The sequence below is a fragment of the Sarcophilus harrisii genome, chromosome 5 (genome assembly GCF_902635505.1).
Source record: "Sarcophilus harrisii chromosome 5, mSarHar1.11, whole genome shotgun sequence".
Classification (NCBI taxonomy): Eukaryota; Metazoa; Chordata; class Mammalia; order Dasyuromorphia; family Dasyuridae; genus Sarcophilus; species Sarcophilus harrisii.
Genome location: NC_045430.1, coordinates 197661669 through 197682935, shown reverse-complemented (window position 1 = coordinate 197682935; position 21267 = coordinate 197661669). Strand labels below are relative to the sequence as shown.

The following is a 21267-nucleotide window of genomic DNA, read 5'->3' as shown; positions in this document are numbered from 1 at the left end:
TTATAGGCCATCGATCAATTTATTGTACTTTGTCCAAGGTAATTTGCACACCCTCATGGAAACAAATTAAGAATATTAACGGATATTAACAGAAACAAACAGATATTGAAGTTTGAAAAGGAAATTGACTGAGGAATGGGTAAAAAAAGTAAGTGGCTCTCAAACTGAACAAGATTCATGTAATTCTGAACGAGGGATTACATTTTCAAGACTGAAATAATTTCTTGCTAAATTAGTTTTCATTCCAAAGAAAGTTTTCTAATTTGTGTCCCGTAGGACTAATTAGGCACATGGATTTTAGGAGAATCAAGTCCAGATCAAATTCAGGCCAATGAATAGCTAGGTACTTTCAGCTAAATATTATATATCTACATGAACTGAAATGTGTTAGGGGAATATTACAGAGTGACAAGGTCCAAATGATTGTGCTAATGGATTCCTACTCCATTCTTTTCCAACTAGGAAATGTATCTTTAATAGTTTGACATGGGGTAGGAGAAGAAAGTATTTGAAGAAAAAAGAACAGAAGCTAAATTATCCTTTCTGACTGTAGGTAAATTACTTCACCTCTCCATGTGCCCTGGTTTTTTTCCTTTCTAAAACGGGGCTCCTTCCATGTCTAATAAAATCACAGATTCAGAGCTGGACTCTACAAGTACAAGTTTCTTATATTTTATTGTTATATAGATTCTTGAAAATAGTAAGCACATAATAAATGCTTGTGAAATCCATTGATTAGAACAAGAAATAGTACTCATTCTACTCCCAGAGCCTCTGATAATTTCATCTTGAAATTGCTCATTTCAGAAGTGATTATTTAGCTCACTGAGTCAGTCTGCAAGAGACAAAGAATAACCCAGCAGTGGGCACTTATCTGAAACCAGTGCTTGGTTAATTAGAGCTCTGGCACAGTAGGTGGGAATATTTACTGTTGCTATGAATAGTAAATCATAAATGTTAAATCACATGCCATCACAGAAAATAATTGTGCAAAACTTTTTGTGGCATAAGATAATCAGGCAATTATTGAGAAGGCTACAGTACTTGCCTGCCACTGAAGCTATATTGTTAAAACTAGTCATGCTTTTAGCTACAATCTCATTTATCCTGGCTCCACATTCATGGATTTTAGCTTTGAAAATAAGAGTTTTAATGTTTAACATTTATGCTTAATTTAAAGTGCTGTAAGTCTCCTAAGAAGTATAGGGTCTGCACTATATTATTACCTATTTAAATTGAAAATGACTCATTTTCTTTTCTTATGTAAAATTCACAAATCTCACAGATTAAATGTTTAATTATTGTGAGGCAGTGTAAAGAATCCTCGACAAAGTACCTAGAGACACAAGTTAAGGTAACTAGAGACACAAGTTAGTCCTAGATCTGTAAATAATTGTGACTACAGGCAAAACACTTTATGTTTTTAAGTTTCAGTTATATGAGGATAAAATTAAACAAGGGATAGAAGTAACCACAAAAAACAAAACAGACAAGTTCAATGACACAAAATTAAAATGTTTTTGTGCAACTGTAAAAATTAACATATACCGACAATCTGTAGAGTTGGAAATATTTTCAATAAAAACACCATTTGCATGATCTATCTATCTATCTATGAAACTGACACAATTATGTAATTCCAAATGCCCTTACCCAACAGTTATGAGGTGAAAAGAAAGAAATCCAGAGGTTTTCCAATAAAAATTATAAATAATCAGTGACCATTTGAAAATATGTTCCAATTCACAATACTAAGAGAACTGAAGTTAAGATTTTTCTAAACAAGTACAGTAAAAAAAAAAAATTATGTAATGAAAATTTATTTAAAGTGAATACAGAATGTTTACAGCATTGACACTAATTAATGCATATAAATTAATGCATTATATTAATTATTATATTAATGCATATAAATAAGACACTTTTTGCAATAATAGACAAATAAGAAATATAATATATAAATATACTATATTTATTAATTAATGCATATAAATAAGATACTTTTTGCAAAAATAGATAAATAAGAAATATAATATAAATATACTATAGATCATCATTATATATATTTAGATCTACATATCTATCTATCCATCTCTATACCTATATAGATATAGATATAGATATAGATATAGATATAGATATAAATTGCTCATGGTTAGGCTGTGCCAATGTAACAAAAATGGCAATATAACAAAAATTATTTCACATATTTAGTACTAAAATAAACCACAAAGGAGTTATTTTATAGAACTATATAAAATAACAATGAAATTTCTATGGAAGAAAAAAAAGTCTAGAATATCTGAGGAAATAATGAGCATAAAAAGTAAGAATGTATCCTATAAAGAAATAATTAATGAAATGATTCAGTGCTACTTAAAACTTTGAAGAGTTGATCATTGGAAAAGATTAGGTAAACAGGATAAACAAAAAGTAAGAAATTAAATTGAATATAATATAGTATTTCATATGCTCAGGAATACTCAGATATAAATTAATTTTAGACTACATATTCACAGGAAATTCCAAATGTATTCAATGTGTGTGTGTGTGTGTGTGTGTGTGTGTAAAATGAAAAAAGTGAAAAAAATGAGGCAAAGGTCTATCTTCCACTAGTTTGTTAAGGGTCAATTTTCTTGCCATCTTCCAGAGATGAAGAATATAATAAAATATCAAATGGAGAATTCTGATCACATAAAAAGGAAATATTTCTGCAAAGACAACATATAGATTGTGAAGAAAAAGCATAATTTAGAAAAAAAAAGTTCATAGCTAATTTACATTGTATAGATATACAAGTTGTATAAAGATTTCATGTGAATATATAAAATTCCCCAACATATAAGTGATCAAATATGAATTGGCAGTTCTTAACAGAAGAAATACAATCTATCAACAACCATTTGAAAAAAAATTCTTCAAGTTACTATATTAATGAGAAATAGAAATCAAAATAAAACTGAGCTTCAACTTCAAACCCATCAAACTGGCAAAAATGACCAGAGAGGAAAACAGCAAGTATTGGAAGAATTGCAAGAAAGCACTATTACACTGGTTCTGGAATTGTGAATTGATTTAATTATTTAGGAAGTCAACTTGGAAGTATAATTAAAAGGTCATTAAACCAAAAATACTTGTTGTCAAATAATGTTGCTAATAGACTCATACCTCAAGGAGATCAGGGATGGAAGAAAATGACTCATACATACAAGAATATTTGTAGCATAAATTTTGTTTTCACAAGGAACTGGAAAATAATAAGTGTCTTTTATTTGAGGGTTGTCTGAATAAATTATAATATATTATTGCAATGGAGTTTTATTGCACCATGAGAAGTAAATAAATTATAGACTAAGAGAAATATAGGAAGTAGAGTATAAATTGATGCAGAGTGAACTAAGCAGAATGAGAAAAATCGAGGACCACAAAAACATGAGGGCAACAACTCTAAGAGAACTTTGACTAAGGTATGGACAAGAGGAATGGAGTATATTGTTCAATTCTTAAAAGTAGGGTGTTGTACAAGAGATAGAGGATATAATTAATGTCTGGATTTGTTTTGCTTAGCTAAAGCTATTTGTTATGAAACAAGACTTCTACTTGGTGAAAATCTAAGAAGGTGATTGGGAATCAGTGACAAAATTTTAAGGGTACCAATAAAGCTTCTTAATCATGAAAAAAACTATGGTTAGCTATTTTGAAGAATGCCTATTTTGTGAGAATATTAGCCTTTTGAAAATAAAAACTAATAGTAGACTACAGAAATTCTTATTTAATATGTATCAGATTTTTGCAATTTTTTTCTATTTAAATTTGCATAACAGCAATGTAATTTCATTAGATATGCAGATATAAAATGTGAATTTTTAAAAAGGCAATTAAAAACACCCCGAGGTTTCAATTTATGTCAAACTGACAATATAATAAAAACTTGGAATATTGGATGTTGGAGGGTTGTAGGATGACAGGCATACTTGATAGAGCTGACAATTGGTCCAATTGGTCTAGATATCAGTTAGGAATTGTGTAAAGTGACTAAAACCTTCAAACCCTTAAAACATCCCATTACTGGGCACATACCCAATTGAAGTGAGATAAAAACAAAAATTCCATTCATGCCAAAATACACATAGTAGCACTTCTACTGTTAATAGAGAACTAGAAACAAGGTGGATTCCTACCAACTAAGCATAACTTTAAAAAAAGTATGTCATAAAAATGTAGTAGAATGTTATTGCATAGTAGAAATGACAAATATAGTCAAAAATTCAGAGAAACATGATAAGATTTATTTGAATTGATGAAGAGTTCAATAAGCAGAATCAAAGGAAGTGATTGAAAAAGATCCCTCAAAAGAAGCAGACATGAGTATTTGATAAAAATCATACCACAAATAATGAAATTGTGTCATAGCAGAAGGCTGGGAGATTATTAGAAAAAAAAAGTATTGTACACATTGTCACATAAATCCAATGCATTGGATACTTTCAGTGAATTGTTTTTTGTTTGTATTTTTTTGTCCCAAGCAAGAGAGATTATCAATCAGGAGGTGAGAAGGATCTGTTGTTTTGTTTTTTAGAAAGGACTGTGATATTAAGACAAAAGTGCTGATAAAATAGATTTTAAACAAAATGAGGTATTGAAATATGTTTCTAAATCAGTGCTATTTTTCTTTATTAAAAAAAACCATATAGCTCTATTAATTAAATAATTCCCAATGCTGAATTCAAGGCAGTTCAGAGAAGTCATAATATTCTTGAATTGACCTTAACTCACATTGTATCTTGAAAATGAAAACTTGATATAGAGCCTTTAGTCCTATTTTTGTCTTTATAGCTTCTATTTTTATTTGTAGGAATTTAATTTTTGTTTACATAACCATTTTACTGTCTCTCTTTCCACCTCATCTTTGATTACTTATACTCTCTGTATAAGCTTCTCAGTATACTATTTTACATTTATTAGTAGTTACTTTGTGTTGTATACTTTTTATTTTAAAGCATGCCTGTCAATATATCAGATCAAAACTTGGGAGACAAATCTTTTTTAGTACTAGATAACATATATCCAACAAAAATTGTTTCCAAGTCTCTCAGCTTAAATATTTTCTAAAGAGATCTTACTTAATTTTCCTTAGTTGCAAAGTGCCCTTACTATGAGCAAGATGGTTCTTGAGAAATGATGGATAATTTTTGCATATAATAAAAATAGTGTAATTATATATCTATTCTAAACTTTAATTTCCTATTACCCTTTGTACTACCAAGTACAAAGTGTTTGGAGTAGGAGAACTCCAGTGTTTGGAGGAGGAGAACTATGCAAAATGGATATGTTTTACTAGGAAACTCCAGGCTAAAACACTGTTCTTTATGACAAGAAACTGCAATAGAACAAAAAGTCCATCTCCAAGCCTCTGAAAAACCTAAAGAAGTAGCTAATATAATAGGAAAAACACTAAACAGAGAGAAAGAAACTCTGGGTCTCAATTCTATCACTTGGCAAGATGTGTAACTTAGATATATCACATATCTGAGTGTCTATTTCCTTATCTGTAAAATGGGGATAATATTTAAATATCTGCATAGCTATATAAAATAATTAATATGCCTCAAATAATAGGAGGAAAGCATATAAGGTACTTTTCAAGCTTTAAAGCTTAAAATAATAATAAAATTATTAGCTTATGATCATCATCAAATGAAAGAATTCAAATGAAACAACTCATAGCTTTAATATGCTCAATAAAAGATACCTATTATTGGAAAAGAAGTATCTCCAAGTCTCAAGTAACTAAATATAAACTTCTGAGATCTGTTCTTCCCATGCTGAGTGACTGCCAGTTTTTGCCTTCTCTTCCTGCTGACACAGGCAGACACTTGCTACAGAGCTGGACAAATGACCAGAAGACTGCTGTCACCTGGGAAAGAGATGAAAGGTTTCCAAGACAAACATTTCCTGAACTGACTTGATATCAGAGAGTTATCAAAGAGAACAAGAAAGAATAGAAAAGCAGAGATGAAAGATAACTAAAGGTAACAACAGGGAAGGTTTTTTCCTAGAGAAACTCAAAAAACCCACATTTCAATATGTGACAGCCTTCAACAGAAGAAACTACTTGGTATGTTTATGTTTATATGGACACAACTAGTTTCCTTTTCCACTTCTCTTGGTATGAAGAACAACTCTTTCACTTACCACACAAATCTTTATTCTAAGACTCTTTATTTTTTTCTGGCTTTATGAAATATTAACATATCATCCATGTAACAGTCTATTTCTCAATTCATGTCCTTCCTATATTGATCTCTTTCTGGCTTGTACTTTTTTCTTTTTTCATGTTCTTGACATCTGCCAGTCAGCTTGCACCAAGCCTTGAGAATATAAACTCTTAACATTTTCTAAATTTCTTATTTCATTTAATGAGTTTAATACAAAGCTAACAGTATAACTTGACTGAGGAAAGTTCAAAATAGGCACTTACCACTGCTTATGGTCAGCATCACAATTACAGTAATATCTTGAATCAGTACAGTTTCGTTCAATACCACACGCACATTTCTGGATTCCAGGTCCGGAGCCACCCCAGTAGTAATGCTTTTCATTGGCTTTCCCAACCCACCAGGTGTAAGGGCTTCCATCTGCAAGAAGATATGGAAAGTAGAGTTAGGAAATCAGTAGCCTTAGAATTTTTGTGAATGGATACTGAATAACAACTCTTATTTTCTTGTTGTTTTATTGTTTGTTGTTAGGCTGTGTGATCTTGACTGTTCACATTTTTTATACAATCTTATAATGTAAAAGTTGGAAAAGATCCAACTCACATTTGCAAAAGAAGCCCTCCAAAATAACTACAACATATTGAACAAGTAATCATCCAGCCTTTGCCCCAAAACTTTCAATGAGAGGGAATGCAATGAGGTCAGTCCATTCCATTTTTTGGATAGTTATGATCATCACAAAGTCCCTTCATTACTATGTATGTACAAATGTGTCTTACTTAGCTTAGGCTTGCTGTTTTATCAATGTAAGAAAAATGAAAAAAAAAATTCCTTAATGCAGAAGAAACTAACAATGTCATGAGTGAAGTAGCCCAAAATCACAGACCAACAAAAAGAGTGAGTAACCTGGAGAAATGGATATAATCCTGGACTTGGAATGAAGAAGGTCATGATTCAAATCCTGCTTCTAATACTTACTACCCATATGACCTTAGGCAACTCAATTAACCACCATAAGTTTCACTTGTTTCATTTGTAGCATGACATAGGGAGGATTAGGTCAGACAGTTTCTAAGGTTCCTTTCAACTATAACTCTAAAAATGTGCCTCAATGTGCCCTTTTTTAATTTCCTTGCAACTTCAGTCCAGTATTTTTAGGTCTTTCCTATGGAGCTAACCAGAATAAATTTAATTCTGTTTCTACACAATAGCTTCTCATATATTTGAAGGTAGACATAAGAAAACCATGAAGTTTCTTTCTTCAGGCTACACCTAACTAGTTCCTTCAACTGTTCAGAAGTCCAGAGATGAAACGATTTGCTACAATCAAAATCTGAATCCAAGGTAGCAGATAACAAGCCCAGCATGCTTTACATTCTGAGATGTTGCTTTTTTACAGGAGCTGTATTAGAATTAGTATCACTTCCAGTTAATTTGTAATGCATTAAGTTTTGTTAGAAAACAACACTTGCAGGGGCAGGTAGGTACCCCGAAGTCAAGAAGACCTGAGTTCAAATATGATCTCAGACACTTAACACTTCCTAGCTGTGACTCTGGGCAAGTCACTTAACCCAATTGCCTTAGGAAAACAACAACTCTTGCATCAGAACATGATGGTGGGGCCATTTGGCAGAAGATGTTGAATGAAAATTCAGCTGCACACTGCTATTACTACTAGGTTCATCTGTCTATGGAGAAGACACTTCCTCTTAAAATTTCTTAAGACCTTAAGGGAAACACATGCACACACACACACACACACACTCTATAGGAAATTTATTACACTAAGCACTTTTTAGCTACCAGCTGCCCCTAACCTACACGTTAAACTTTAGGACCTCAGGAATGTTCTAAGATTCAGATGTGAACTGAGTATATCTAGGATGGGAGTGGGGGCGAAGAGGAAGGAAGTGGGAGAGAATTTGCCATTCAGGATGAATGCTAGCCTATGAAAAAGAATGAATCCAAGATGAGACTGATACACTTGGGTTCTTAGTCACAGAAAAAGAGGTCCCCTAAGGGTTTTTCCATTCAATAAGAGGATAGATTCTATGAATTAAAATGAGATATTTTGTACCTTTGAAGACTTGAATCTGATCTCTTAAGAAACCTGCCATATACCTCCATGTTTGCAACACAGGCAATGAGGGAGTACCAAAAATATCAAATACATGTCAGAATGGCACTGAGATTACAAGATTATCCACCCAGTCCTACTTGGAGGGGAAAGGGAGGGGGGAAAAACCTTTGCTTGGACTTAATTTAAAAAAAACATTGATTAAATACCCAATATAACAATATATGCCATTTAAAGAAGACTTATTTGATATTTGCAAAGCACTATACAAACATCTTGTATGATCACAAACCTGTGGGGAGGAAAGTACCATAGTCAGAGTATCATGTCCATTCTATAGATTTGGGAATAATATTTTAGAAAGGCTTGAGGACTTAATTATTACTGCACAGTTGGGAAAGATGAAAACAATTTGAACTCAGGAACCAAGCCCCCATTTCCCTCTTGTTTTCTTGTTTTGTTTTTACATTGTGTTATACTGCCTCTTATCATAGACTGTATGATACCAGAAATATTAATAATTTCTCATCCCAATAAAAGAAAATACCTGTGATAACTCTAGAAAATTCTATCATCAGTAGGAAATATATCCTATTCTGGTACAGGAATGGAATTGTTTTTATAAGAGAGAATAGACCCCTCCCCCCCCAAGAGCTTCTTGCCTACCTATCCTCATTGAACAAGCAATGTAGGACAATGGAGTTGTTTTTTTTTTTGGGGGGGGGGGGTCTACCAGCCATCTACTAAGGATAGAATAGGTTGTATAAATCTGTGAGCCAGTAGTCATAAACCATAGAATGTTTAAGTTGAAAGAAAGCTTCAAGGGCATCCAGGGCAAATTACCTCATTTTATACCTAAAATAACTACTAAGGGAGGAAGATGATTTTTTCCCTGCTCTCACAGATAGTTAACAGGACAACACAGACCTAGATTTTTTTTAACCTCTAGTTTATTATTTTTTCACTATACTATGTAGGCTATTTGGTTGAATTTTGGCTTAAGAAAGCACCATTGCTTTCTTAAAAAACAAAACAAAACAAAAACAGTAAAAAGACCATTTAGGAACCACAGGAATCATATTTAAAGAAACAATAGGCTTTGAATCAGAAAGTTTAATGAATGAAGTCTTTAAGAATTCTGACCAAAATATATTTTAATGAAATTTGTGGTCATTTGAACTGTTTTGTCATAACAGAATTTTGTTGCAATGAGACTTTTGCTAAAAATTATAAATTCAAAGCATTAGTGATATTGGATTTAGAAATTCAAGGGACCTTAGACATTCTTTATAGATTCTTAACCTAAGAATCTTGGAACATGATTCCTAATATATATTTTGGTAAGTATATTTCAATATAATTGGCTTCCTTTGTAATCCTATGGGGCTTTTTTGCATTTAAAAATCATTCTGTGAAGGAATCTAATGCTCTACCAAATTGCTAATGACATATAAGAGACTAAGAATCCCTGATCTACATAAAAAAGGGAAACGCATTCACATGTGCAAAAAATGCTTATAACAATTCTTTTTGTAGTGGCAAGGAACTGGAAACTGAGTGGATGTTCATCAGTTCATCATGGAGAATGGCTGAATAAGTTATGGCATATGAATGAATGGAATGGAATAGTATTGTTCTATAAGGAAATGATGAACATATTGATTTCAGAAAAGCTTGGAAAGACTTATGTGAACTGATGCTGAGTGAAGTGAGCAGAACCAAGAGAACATTGTACACAGTAACAAGATTATGATGATGATTCTGTGATGGAGTTGGCTCTTTTCAACAATAAGGTGATTCAAAGAAATTCCAATAGACTTGTGATAAAAAGTATCATGCCACATCCAAAGAGAGGATTATGGAAACTGAATGTAGATCAATGCATAGTTTTATCTTTTTTGCTGTTGTTTGTTGGCTTGTTTTTTCTCTTTCCCATGGTTTTGTTTTCCCCTTTTGATCTGATATTTTCTTGTTTAGCATGATAAATATGGGAATATGTTTAGAAGAATTGTACATGTTTAACCTATGTAGGATTGCTTACTATTTGGGGGAGGTGGAGGGGAGGACGGAAAATTTGGAACACAAGATTTTACAAATGTGAATGTTGAAAAATAAAATACTATTTAAAAAAAGAATTCCTGATCTAGTACAAATCTTGTCTTTTAAAGGTGAGGAAACTGAGGTCCAAAGGGAAAGTGAATTAGCAAGTCATTCAGGCAATAAACAGAAAGCAGAATGAGAAGATCCTCTTCAAATCCAGTGCCCTTTCCACTATCCTGGGGGTTCCTGACTTATAAAAGTAGTTGTCTGCCACTTCTCTGGAGATATTGCTTTCTCCAGAATTAAAAACATATATGCTATTGATTTAGTATATTTTGAGATGGTAGGTGAGATAGTGGAAAGAATGTTAGACCTAGAGTCAGGAGGAACTCAAAATTTGACCTCAAACTCTTACCTGCTGTGTGACTCCAGCTGTATCATTTAAACTCTGCTTTAATTTCATAATCTTTAAAGTGAGGGTAATAATAGCTCCTCCTTCTCAGAGTTCTAAGAATAATGTTTTATAAAACACTGTCACAATGGATAGAACACTGACTTGGAATCACGAAGACTTTTCTTCATTCAAATTTGGCCTTAGATACTTACTAACTGTGTGATCCTGGGCAAGTCATTCATTGATAAAATGAACTGAAAAAGGAAATGGCAAACCATTACAATATGTTTGCCAAGAAAACCCTAAATGAGTTCCCAAAGAGTCAGACAAGCCTGAAAAACAACCCAAAAACCAAAACAAACTTACTAATTCCAAATTTTATATTCTATATCCAACTCCCTGTTGCTCACTCTTGATATTACTTTGTATTTCCTCTGAGATGATGTGGGAACAACTTCATTACAGGATGGCTAGGCTTTAGAACGAATATAAAACAAAATTCTGAGGCAAATTTCTAAGATGTGAGTTTAAAAGGTCAAAATGAAGTTAGGAGAAACAAGCAAAAGACAGGAGGAAGCAAGCAAAAGTCCTCAACAATACCACCACCAAGATGTATTCTGTTGGAAGTGGATTTCTTTGACAAAGAGAAGATCTAATTCAGTTTTAATTGATCAATGATGGACAGAAGCAGCTACACCCAAAGAAAGAACACTGGGAAATGAATGTAAACTGCATTTTTGTTTTTCTTCCTGGGTTATTTTTACCTTCTGAATCCACTTCTTCCTGTGCAACAAGAGAACTGTTCAGTTCTACACACATATATTGTACCTAGGATATACTGTGACATATTTAACATGTATAAGACTGCTTGCCATCTGGGGGAGGGGATGGAGGGAGGGAGTGGAAAAGTCAGAACAGAAGTGAGTGCAAGGAATAATGTAAAAAATTACCCAGGCATGGGTTCTGTCAATAAAAAGTTATAATTATTAAAAAAAAAAAAATACCACCACCACACCAGATCCCCTGTCTTCCCCCCAAAAATGTCTGGGACTTCCAATTTTGTTTGGCTAGATATGGTGATCCAGATGGTAGAGTAGAAGGATTTTTACAGGTATGCAAATAGGTATTTTTGAGATGGGGGAGGGAAAGAAATGAAGAGTAATTTCTGCTTTGAAGATCTGTTGATAACATTACATCTGTAGGATCTAAAAGATCACAGCCTTCTTTTAACATTATAAACAGTAAACAATCATGGTCTGTTACTATAGTGAAGGATTAGAAAGCTGAAAAAGAATGTGTAGTGCATCCCACTCCATTCATTTGCAATCAGATCAACATTCTGGATCCTAAAATATTGACAGTAAACACTTCTTTGTAATGGTAATTTTCTAAAGGGATTGCATTTCTTAAAAATACAAAGAGAAAGTAAGATAATCAGTTTATTTCATTCCATTCTACAAATACTATTAAAACTTTCCCATTAGGTCTAGAGAACTCTTGTGAGTTCCAAAGAGGATGACATATTCAATGATATTATCACCTTCCCCATAAAAACAGGAAGAACTAACCCAGAGGTATCATAGGTATAATGATGACCCAAGTAGCTCCTAAAGATCTGGTGGCGCAGCAAAAGAGATCTTTCATTTTACAGAGGTTTGCTTAGGGACCTAGAGCTTTCTTTTCCATTAAAAAATGAATTTAAGATAAGTTTTTGATAGACTTAAATAAACAGTGTGGTTTCATGAAAAGGGCCACGGAATTAGAGTCAAAAGATCCAAGATATGGTTCCCATTTTAACTGTGGCATCTCTACATAGGTCATTTAAATACTTTGCACTTTACTCTTATATAAAATGGCAATTAGAAAGTTCCTATTTTTTTCTTGAAAGCACTGTTTCAAGAATCAAATGAAATAATATGTGAAAATTTTCTGTCACTTCTAAGAGGCCCCTCTTTAAGGAAATGATTCCCCTATTTGTCTCAAGGGTACTATTATCATTCTCTTCTCTATTTGAGACTCATGGTATGCTGGAGTTTTACCTCCTCTCATATGTCAATCATCAACTCTTACCTATACTATTGTAAGAGTCTCCAAATTATACAGCTGACTACTCAGTTCTCTGTTTCTATCTCTAATAAATCCTTCAACAGTTGCTGAAATAATTTCCCTAAAGCACAAATTTGATCAGGTTTATTTCTTTCTTCTCAAGAACCTTCAACAACTCTCAATTGCCTTTGGGATAAAACAATATATTTGCCTGTCAAAATATGGCTGCAGCCTACCTTTCAGGTTTATTTCATGTTACTTTCCTTTACCCATTCCATTGCCCAATCAAACTGTCTTCTTTCCTACTTCTCGAAATTGGAGTCTCATTTAATCAATAAGGGTCTTTAGAATCTGTCCTTCATGTCTGGAATATCTCTTTCTCCTCTTCACCTCCATTTCTTAGAATCCTTAACTTTGCTCTTAGAAGTCCAGCACTTGGGAGGTGGATGACAGAGGTAGAAGAATTTCTTCTTACCTTCTTACATATCCTCATCTGAAAGAAGAATGTTAATATGCAGCACATTCTCCAGGCTACCAGCATTACCTAGCCCTAGTGACCAGCATTCAACAATGCAACCAAAATTCTATAACTGAACATCAATTATTAAATTCCACTTTTATGTGAAATTTAGCAGGAGGGGAAATAATTTCTGCTGTTTTGTTTAAAACTAGCAATCTGCCTACCTTCATTTATATGCTAATTGAAGTGGTACCTTTTAACTTCACAGTCCATTATTTACCTGTTAATTGACTTTTGGGGAAAGTAAACCATCTACCCCTTGTTTAAGGTGATAAAGAGGATGAGGTTTTGAAAGAAAAGAAATGGAGTGGCAGAAAAAGAAATAATTTAATTATCTGTTTCCTAGAGTTCAAGATTCACTTCCTAACCTCCAAGGATGAAGAGTGCTGTTAACTAAATTAAGTAGGCATAAATCATTGTAACAAGGAGATTAGGTAATGGGGAACATGTTCAAAGTTGGGAAGAACTAAATTATCGAAGAAAAGGTACATTGTAATGAAAAGTCCCAAATATGGATTGAATTAAACCTAATGATGGTATAATATCTGTAGTTACTTAAAATGAAAAGAAAGTCTTTATTATGGTGACATATTTACTATGGCTTGCCTTTTTAATCAGGCAGAAAAAAGAAAAGATAAGGTGGAGCGGGGACTAAAATAAACATATACCTTTGGAGAGAACCAACACAAAATATTTTTGCAATCAAATTTGAAAATTCTAACCTCTCCTTCCTCTGCTCCTCCATTTGCAAATGGTATTGTTATTTTTTCACTACAGGTTCTGAGCCTTATTTGCAAAGAATAATAACTGCCCTTTAGGACTTTAATGCATGTATTTTATCTGATTTGATGCTCCTAGCTACTATGTGAAATAGGTACTACAAGAGTTTTTATTTCTTATAAAGATGAAAAGGTCAGTTCACAGTCATAGAATAGTGGTTCAAGAACATTCAAATTCAGCACTCTAGGCTTTTCTATCTGTTACTGCTTCATTAAAACACATGCAACTTGACAGGATAAAACCAATACAGACATTCTTATCACTAAAAATCTTTGCATTTGCAAAAAGTTATACTAAAAATATCCCTCCCTCCCCACTTCACTCTCATGCTGTTGCACCTTATATCAAAGACTGACATTCCTATATAACAATGATGAAGATGGGGCAGTTCTTCTCTATGTAAAATGTGATCTGGACTCATGTTTTTCAACATTTGCTCCAGGAAATCATAGGGTTCCAAGAATAGACTTGAGGAATTGTGGTTATCATGAGCAGCTAATTTGGCTCTGATTTATGCCTGGCAGGGACTCTGACACTGCACCATGATACAGTTTTTCAGCCATAAAGAGAAATTCAAAAACTTGATTTGATTCCACAAGCATTTATTGAGTGCTTACTATGTTAGAGGTAATGTGCTAGTCACTTAATGTATCACTCAAATAAGTAAATTTTGGAAAATGCTTTGTAAACCTTAAGGTACCATATAAACATTAGCTTCCATTTTTTTTTGTTATATTATTTATTATTATCCATGGAGGAGCCATAAAAATAAAAATGAAAGTTTCTCTTCATGCAGCTTAAATTCTACAAAAAAATCTGTTGCTAGAAATTTGAAAATCTAGAATGCCTACTGCCAAGTTATTGATAAAGTATACATTTAGAACTATAAAAATATATTTAAAATCCTTTTTCATATCAAGTAATGATTTTGTTTTATCTATAAAATCTATCATAGAATCACTGATCTCAAGGATTCAAATGAGAGAAATTGAAATAATAATTTGGTCCTGTTCTCTGTCTTCTAATAAACTAACATTATACTCATCCTTAAGGTGCCGAGAGGTTAGGTGACTTTCCCTTTTCTCCTCCCTCTCCCATCTTCCCAAGCTCACTTAAATTTTAAATGGTAGAAAGAGACATACAACTTTAGTCTCTTGTCTCCAGGACAGGACTTTTACTACCATATGTCAATGCCAACATGGTGATTAAGTAGTCTGGGTTAATGTGTTAGATATAGCCATATTATCATAACCTAATCATTTGTAGTATTCCAAGTTATTATAAACCAATGAATAGTGTATTCTGATCTCTAATGAGGTTTCCAATTAAGTTCACAAAAACACACTTTTCAAAAATTTTACATTTGTTTTTTTAGTTTTATCTGACTTTTTGTGATCTCTTTTGAAGTTTTTTTTGGCAAAGAAACTAGAGTAATTTGCAATTTTATTCTCTATTTCATTCTATAGATGAGGAAATTGAGGCAAAAAGGGTTGTGACTTGCCCAAGATCATACTGCTGGTAAGTATTTGAGGCCAGATTTTAACTCAAATATTATTGACTCCAGATCTGATACCACTGGGCGACCTCTACCTAACCTCCTCATTCAAAAGTTTGTTAATGATTAATCTGAATGTTTATTTTTGCACCATTTTAGGTAAATTCATAGATCTTTCCCCCAGTTCCTGAGATAATGAAGAAAAACTATTTGGCCCCAGTGACTACATTGAGTAGAGGAAACCCCAATGTCTTTTTAAAATTAGAATTTCTTGAAGCAGTAAGTCAATAACCATTCATTAAACACCTATGGAATTGGAAAATTATATTAACTGTTATAATTAAGACATGGTAATTAATTATTATTAATTTAGTTACTCATGTAAAGGGGATGGTGTTAAATTAAAAAAAAAATCAACTCCAAACACCAAACCCAAGAAAAGCAAATCCCTGGCCTTCTGCTGCTCATTCCAACTTAAGGTAGCAGTCTGCATGTGTGTGTGGGGGGTGGGGGGGGGTGGGAGAGTGGTGGGTGGGTGGGTGTACACCATAAATGGACAGTAACAAAACAACCCATCAAAATTATCAAAGTTTTTGTGCTAAGGAATGAGCAGAATATGTAGGTCTACTAGAGAATGATTTTATAATAAGACTGAGAACTAGGAGTGCTGTTAGACCTTATTGAGTCCAACCTCTTCACTTCATGAAATGAAGAAATAATTTAAAATCTTTATATTAAAAACAGATTAAAAAGTGAAGTCATTTGTCCAAGGAGCCACATATAGGTTCTAAGTAGTAATAAAAAGCAGTGTCTCAAACCCTGATTCCAAATTCAGAGCTCTTTTCTAATATGCTGCACTATGTTAAAATACAGTCTTGAGAGACTCAGTTGGTATGGATTATGCCATTTTTCAAACTAGAAAGTGCTAAGAAAATGTCAATTATTCTTATTGTTAGGTAAGGAGAGGAGGTGAGAAAGATATCAAAGGAAAGAAAAAACATTTCAGATTTAGGAACATGGCAGGAATAAAAAGGAAAATAGTTGAGAATTTGAAAACATTACATGGAGAAGAGCATAAAGATTTTCTTGACTAAAACAGCAGGGTCACCTAGTAGAGTGAGGAATAGGCAATGGATATCTTTAAAAATTAGGATAAGTCCTTTGACAATTTGACATAGCTGGGTATTGGCATCTTCCTGACTAGGACACTAACATGACTAACACAAAGAAATTAAGAATAATTGAGAATCTATTTGAGAAACTGAATAGAGAAAGGATAACTGAAAAATGGCATTTAAAGTGCCAAAGGTCAAAAGTGGTATAAGCCATATTATAACTAAATGATCTAGACTGAGGTCTTTCTTTCCTTTTCAATAAGGACACAACAGGGTAAAAGTGGGTAGAATGACTGCCCCCTTAAACATTCTAGAGTTTATAAATTCAAATAAATCTCTAATTAGTAGAATCTTGTTTTGTAGTAGGGAGATATTTGGAGGATCATTTGCCGTATTTCTGAAACCAAGCAAGTCACTTAAATTTCTATTCAAGTTTCCTCATCCTCAACTATAAAATGAGGAGTTGAATTTAGATGACTGTTAAGTCTATTCCACTTCTAAATCTATTATCATAATGGAAGGGACTGTTCCTTTCATTATTTGTCTTTGCAGCTAACTAACAAATGGAATTAAAACCTCAAAGGACCTTTACCCCTTTTTTCTGAATAGTTAATTGAATGGAATTGGCTTATGCTTGTCATGGAGTCCCACCACCATGATAAAATTGTCTTTTATATCTGCAAGCATATGTGCCTAGTGATGCCATAGGATGCATTATATATATATATATATATATATATATATATATATATATATATATATATATAGCTTTAAGCTTTCTAATAATCTATCTCAAGCTGCAAAACTTCAATTACATGTACAATTCTAACATCCAATGTTTTTTCTATGAGACCATCCCTGAGAAAACTTATACGTAAGCAGGGTATAGGGAAGACCATTAACACCTATATCTGATTCATCCTCTTCAAATAGCTTTTAATTCTAGTTTAATTCTATTTTTCCCAGATACCACCTTATTAACATCTCTTTAACTCTTTCAAATAGCCAATTCTCCTCTGTAGAAGGTAATCTTCTAATCATTTTCTGAAATCCCAATCTTGCAAGGAATTCTATAAGGGAACATATTCTCCAGTCATTTATAGAAAACACAAGGACCAAATTAAATTTTTTTCTTGTCTTTTCATTTTATATCACATTCCCCTATATTTTCAATAGGTCTTAAAAAATACTCTCAATGACTTTACTCACAAAGTCAGGTGGTATTCTTGTTATTAAGATTCCTCTGTGTGGCTCTTCATGCATTGCTAATTGTTAGTCTGCTCTATATATTTTTCATTATTTTGATTCATTTGATCCTCCCTATTTAATAAAAGATATAGTAAATCAAAAGGTATTTCTTATGGGCCAGAACATGAAACAAGGTGCTAAGTCACTAGAATTGATAGAGATAATGCTTATGTACTTAGTTCACACCTTTAGAATTCACACCTTTAAAAGAGTTCACACATTAGAGTTCACACCTTTAAGAGAGCATATATAAAGAGGAGCCCACTAAAGGACTAGCCCACTAGAGACTCCAGGAGATTCACAAGTCAGAAATCCATAAGCCCATTCTCTGAGAGGAGGGGCCAGATTCACTCCATTTTCCCCCTTAGAGCTGGCTGGAGGCTTTGGATTCAGAGAGAGCTAGAAGCTGAAGCTGGAAGAGACAAAAGATTAGTGGCAAGAGCTATCGGAACCAAGGAGAGAGATAGGCCTCTAAGAAAGCTTAACTGGGCTATTTGGAAGGACACAATAAAGGATCTGAACTTTTAACAGCTAGCTGCATTTGAGGTGATTTATTATTCTGAACTGAAACGAAGGCTGCCTCCAGTAGCCCCCCCAAGAAACCTGCTCCCAGAGAACATCGTATTTTAGAGAAGAGGACATTACAGGTATTAATATTTAAATATCTAAATAATTAATATTATAACACAAAACACATTTCAACTTTAAAATAAACCAAATGAAAAAATATAGTTTAAAAATATCTTTCCTCTAGTGGACATCTGTGTGTGAAACTAAAGTTTCCAATAAGTCCCAGAGAGAGATGCTGTCCAGTGGGTCTCTTTCAAGGGAAAGGACACTCTGATAAATCCCACAGAAATCTCCAAAGTATAGTAAAGGTCCATTCACATTGGCAGTGAGTTTATGGATGTCATCTGACATGGCAAGGGACATGACATCTCCCTTCTCTTTCTCTGTGCTGGATCATGCATATCAACATGAATTCATACTGGCATAGAGTATTTTAAGAGTGGACCAGACCAAATTCTTACAATTCAGGACTTACAGATACACATGTATATATTTCTAGCTCTGTAGCCCTTCAGCGAAGGCTGAGCTGGTTGAATATAATAGGTTTTCCTATTTGTTTGGTTTTTTTTCCTGATAAAGAAGTATTACTTAATATCTAGGACTTCAAGTCCAAACTCTCGTTTTCCTCCTCATTAGTTTCTAGTATGGAGCCTTGGATGTATACCCCTTTCCAGAAGCATAAATCATTATTCTGTTCCTGTTCCACTTTTCCTCCTCTCCAGCTTCATCACTGTAGCCTAAGCCCAGGAATGCTGTGTACCAATCTTTGTCATCCAATGAAGGGAGGACTGGGAGTAACTTAGCCACCACTATTTTTCTCATTTATATAAAACACCACCGCATCATTGAATCTTAAACTTGAAATTTTATTAAATGAATAGACAAAAGCAATTATAAACATAACATTTATATTCAATAGCAAGAAAAAAAGGAAAAATAAAATGTATCTGGGGCACATTTTACCCTCAATGTAAAGAATTTCCATGAGGAAGAGATTTTGCACAATAGTAAGGCACATGTTTGGGGAAATCCACTACTGATTTGTGGGATTGGATGGTGGTAGTCTCCTTAAAGGAGATGAGCATCTGTCCCCAGCATTATTTGCTTCTCTACTGAATTTCTCCACTCCCTTACTGCATGGAACTGTTTCTCTGTTATTTTTTGATTGTTGTAGAAGTGCTACACTCTTTCAGTCAAGTAGCAACAAGTAGCAACTCTCAGTGAAATTTCAGCCCTAAACCTACAGTCTGCAACTTCCCATACCTGCTCCCTCTTTTGGGCCGTGTTGCAGTGATAAGCAAGATATTGGAAAATTTCAAACCTTCTAATATCCACTACTGGTGCTCTCTGGAATTTCTATATCTCAAGTTTGAGAGGGTCTTAGAAAGCCTAGTTTAGGAAAGGGTCTTCTCTCTCTCTCTGTCTTTCTGTCTCTCTGTTTCTCTGTCTCTCTGTCTCTCTCTTTCTCTCTCTGTCTCTCTCTCTCTCTCTCTGTCTCTCTCTCTGTCTCTGTGTCTCTCTTTCTCTCTCTCAAGCTATATACATGGTTGCTAATGGGAATAACCCTAGGAAGCTTTTACCAAAGCAATAGGATTCTTTTTATTTCCAAAGGTCTTCCAGTAGCAACAGAGCTCTTCTCCAATCAAAGTAACTAGCAGAGCATTTGTAGGAATTTTCTGATCTTAATCAGTTCTCAAAGTCTAGTTAAGATTAAAAGAACAAGAAAAAGCCAGCTCTTCACACAGCAGGTATATTCTATTCCCTCCAATCAACTTCCAGCAGCTAAAGAGCTCAACTCCAATGAACTCTCAGCACCTGAAGAACAGATTTGCTATCAGTCAGATATGAGTCAACACATCTCCTTTTTGCTTTCAAGCACCAAGGGGCTTCTTCCTTCAAGAGGTTCCTCCAGCTGGGTTTAGGAGGTGAAAACAGGGTGAAGAGCTCTGGATCAATTAGGTTGAACTAGTTGGACTTCTAGATGAACATTCTCTGTAGGCACTGCCCAGGTGTCCAAGAACCCTTGAAACTTGTTCTCATAAGTTAGGTATTGTAAAAATGTGGACATAAGAATGTGAATAGAATGTAGGAGCAATTTCCTTCCCTTTCCATGGAAGTACCCTCCAATCTTCTCTTTATTGGATGCCAAAGATTGATAGTATATAGTATATATATATATACTTTCCCCTCTAGTCACTGGGCTTAGGCTGCAGAGATGAAGCTGGAGAGGAGGAGAAGTAGAACAGGGGCAGAATAATAATTTATGCTTTTGCCAAGGGAAATAGATCCAAGGCTCCATACTAGAGACTAATGAGGAGGAAAATGAGAGTTTGGACTTGAGGTCCTAGATATTAAGTAGTGTTTCTTTATCAGATTAAAATAAAAGGGGCGGGGGAACATGAACAACTAGTTCCCTCTAGCTTACAGTGAATCATTTTCTAAGAAACTTTAGAACAACTCCCCATCCTCTCTCCCCCCTTCCTCCACCACCACTTGCTACTCCTCTCCCCTGGCTAATCTGGAAAATGTTTTAGTTGGGTCAAATAAAATAATACTAATTATATTATAGTCATTTAAGTAAATTATTTGCATTCATGCCCAATATACATTTTTCTCTGCTTCCAAACCCCTCTAAGTTTTTTTTTTCTCAAGTTTCATTTGATTATAGTGATGAACTTTGTTCAGATATGTTCATGCTACTGCCTAAACAATTAGGGGACTAGGGTAATAATCTATGTATGATGTATTGAGGAACTATGATAAT

At 33.8% G+C, this 21267-nt stretch overlaps 1 protein-coding gene across 1 annotated transcript in view; it reads right to left on the bottom strand.

Moving 5' to 3' along the window:
- The window catches only part of CNTNAP2 (contactin associated protein 2), a 2632466-nt gene that overhangs the window by 547820 nt on the left and 2063379 nt on the right, over positions 1–21267 (bottom strand). Inside the window, exon 14 of the mRNA XM_031941247.1 lies at positions 6482–6638. Coding sequence (XP_031797107.1) covers positions 6482–6638 — 157 coding nt within the window. The remainder of the gene's footprint in view (positions 1–6481; positions 6639–21267) is intronic.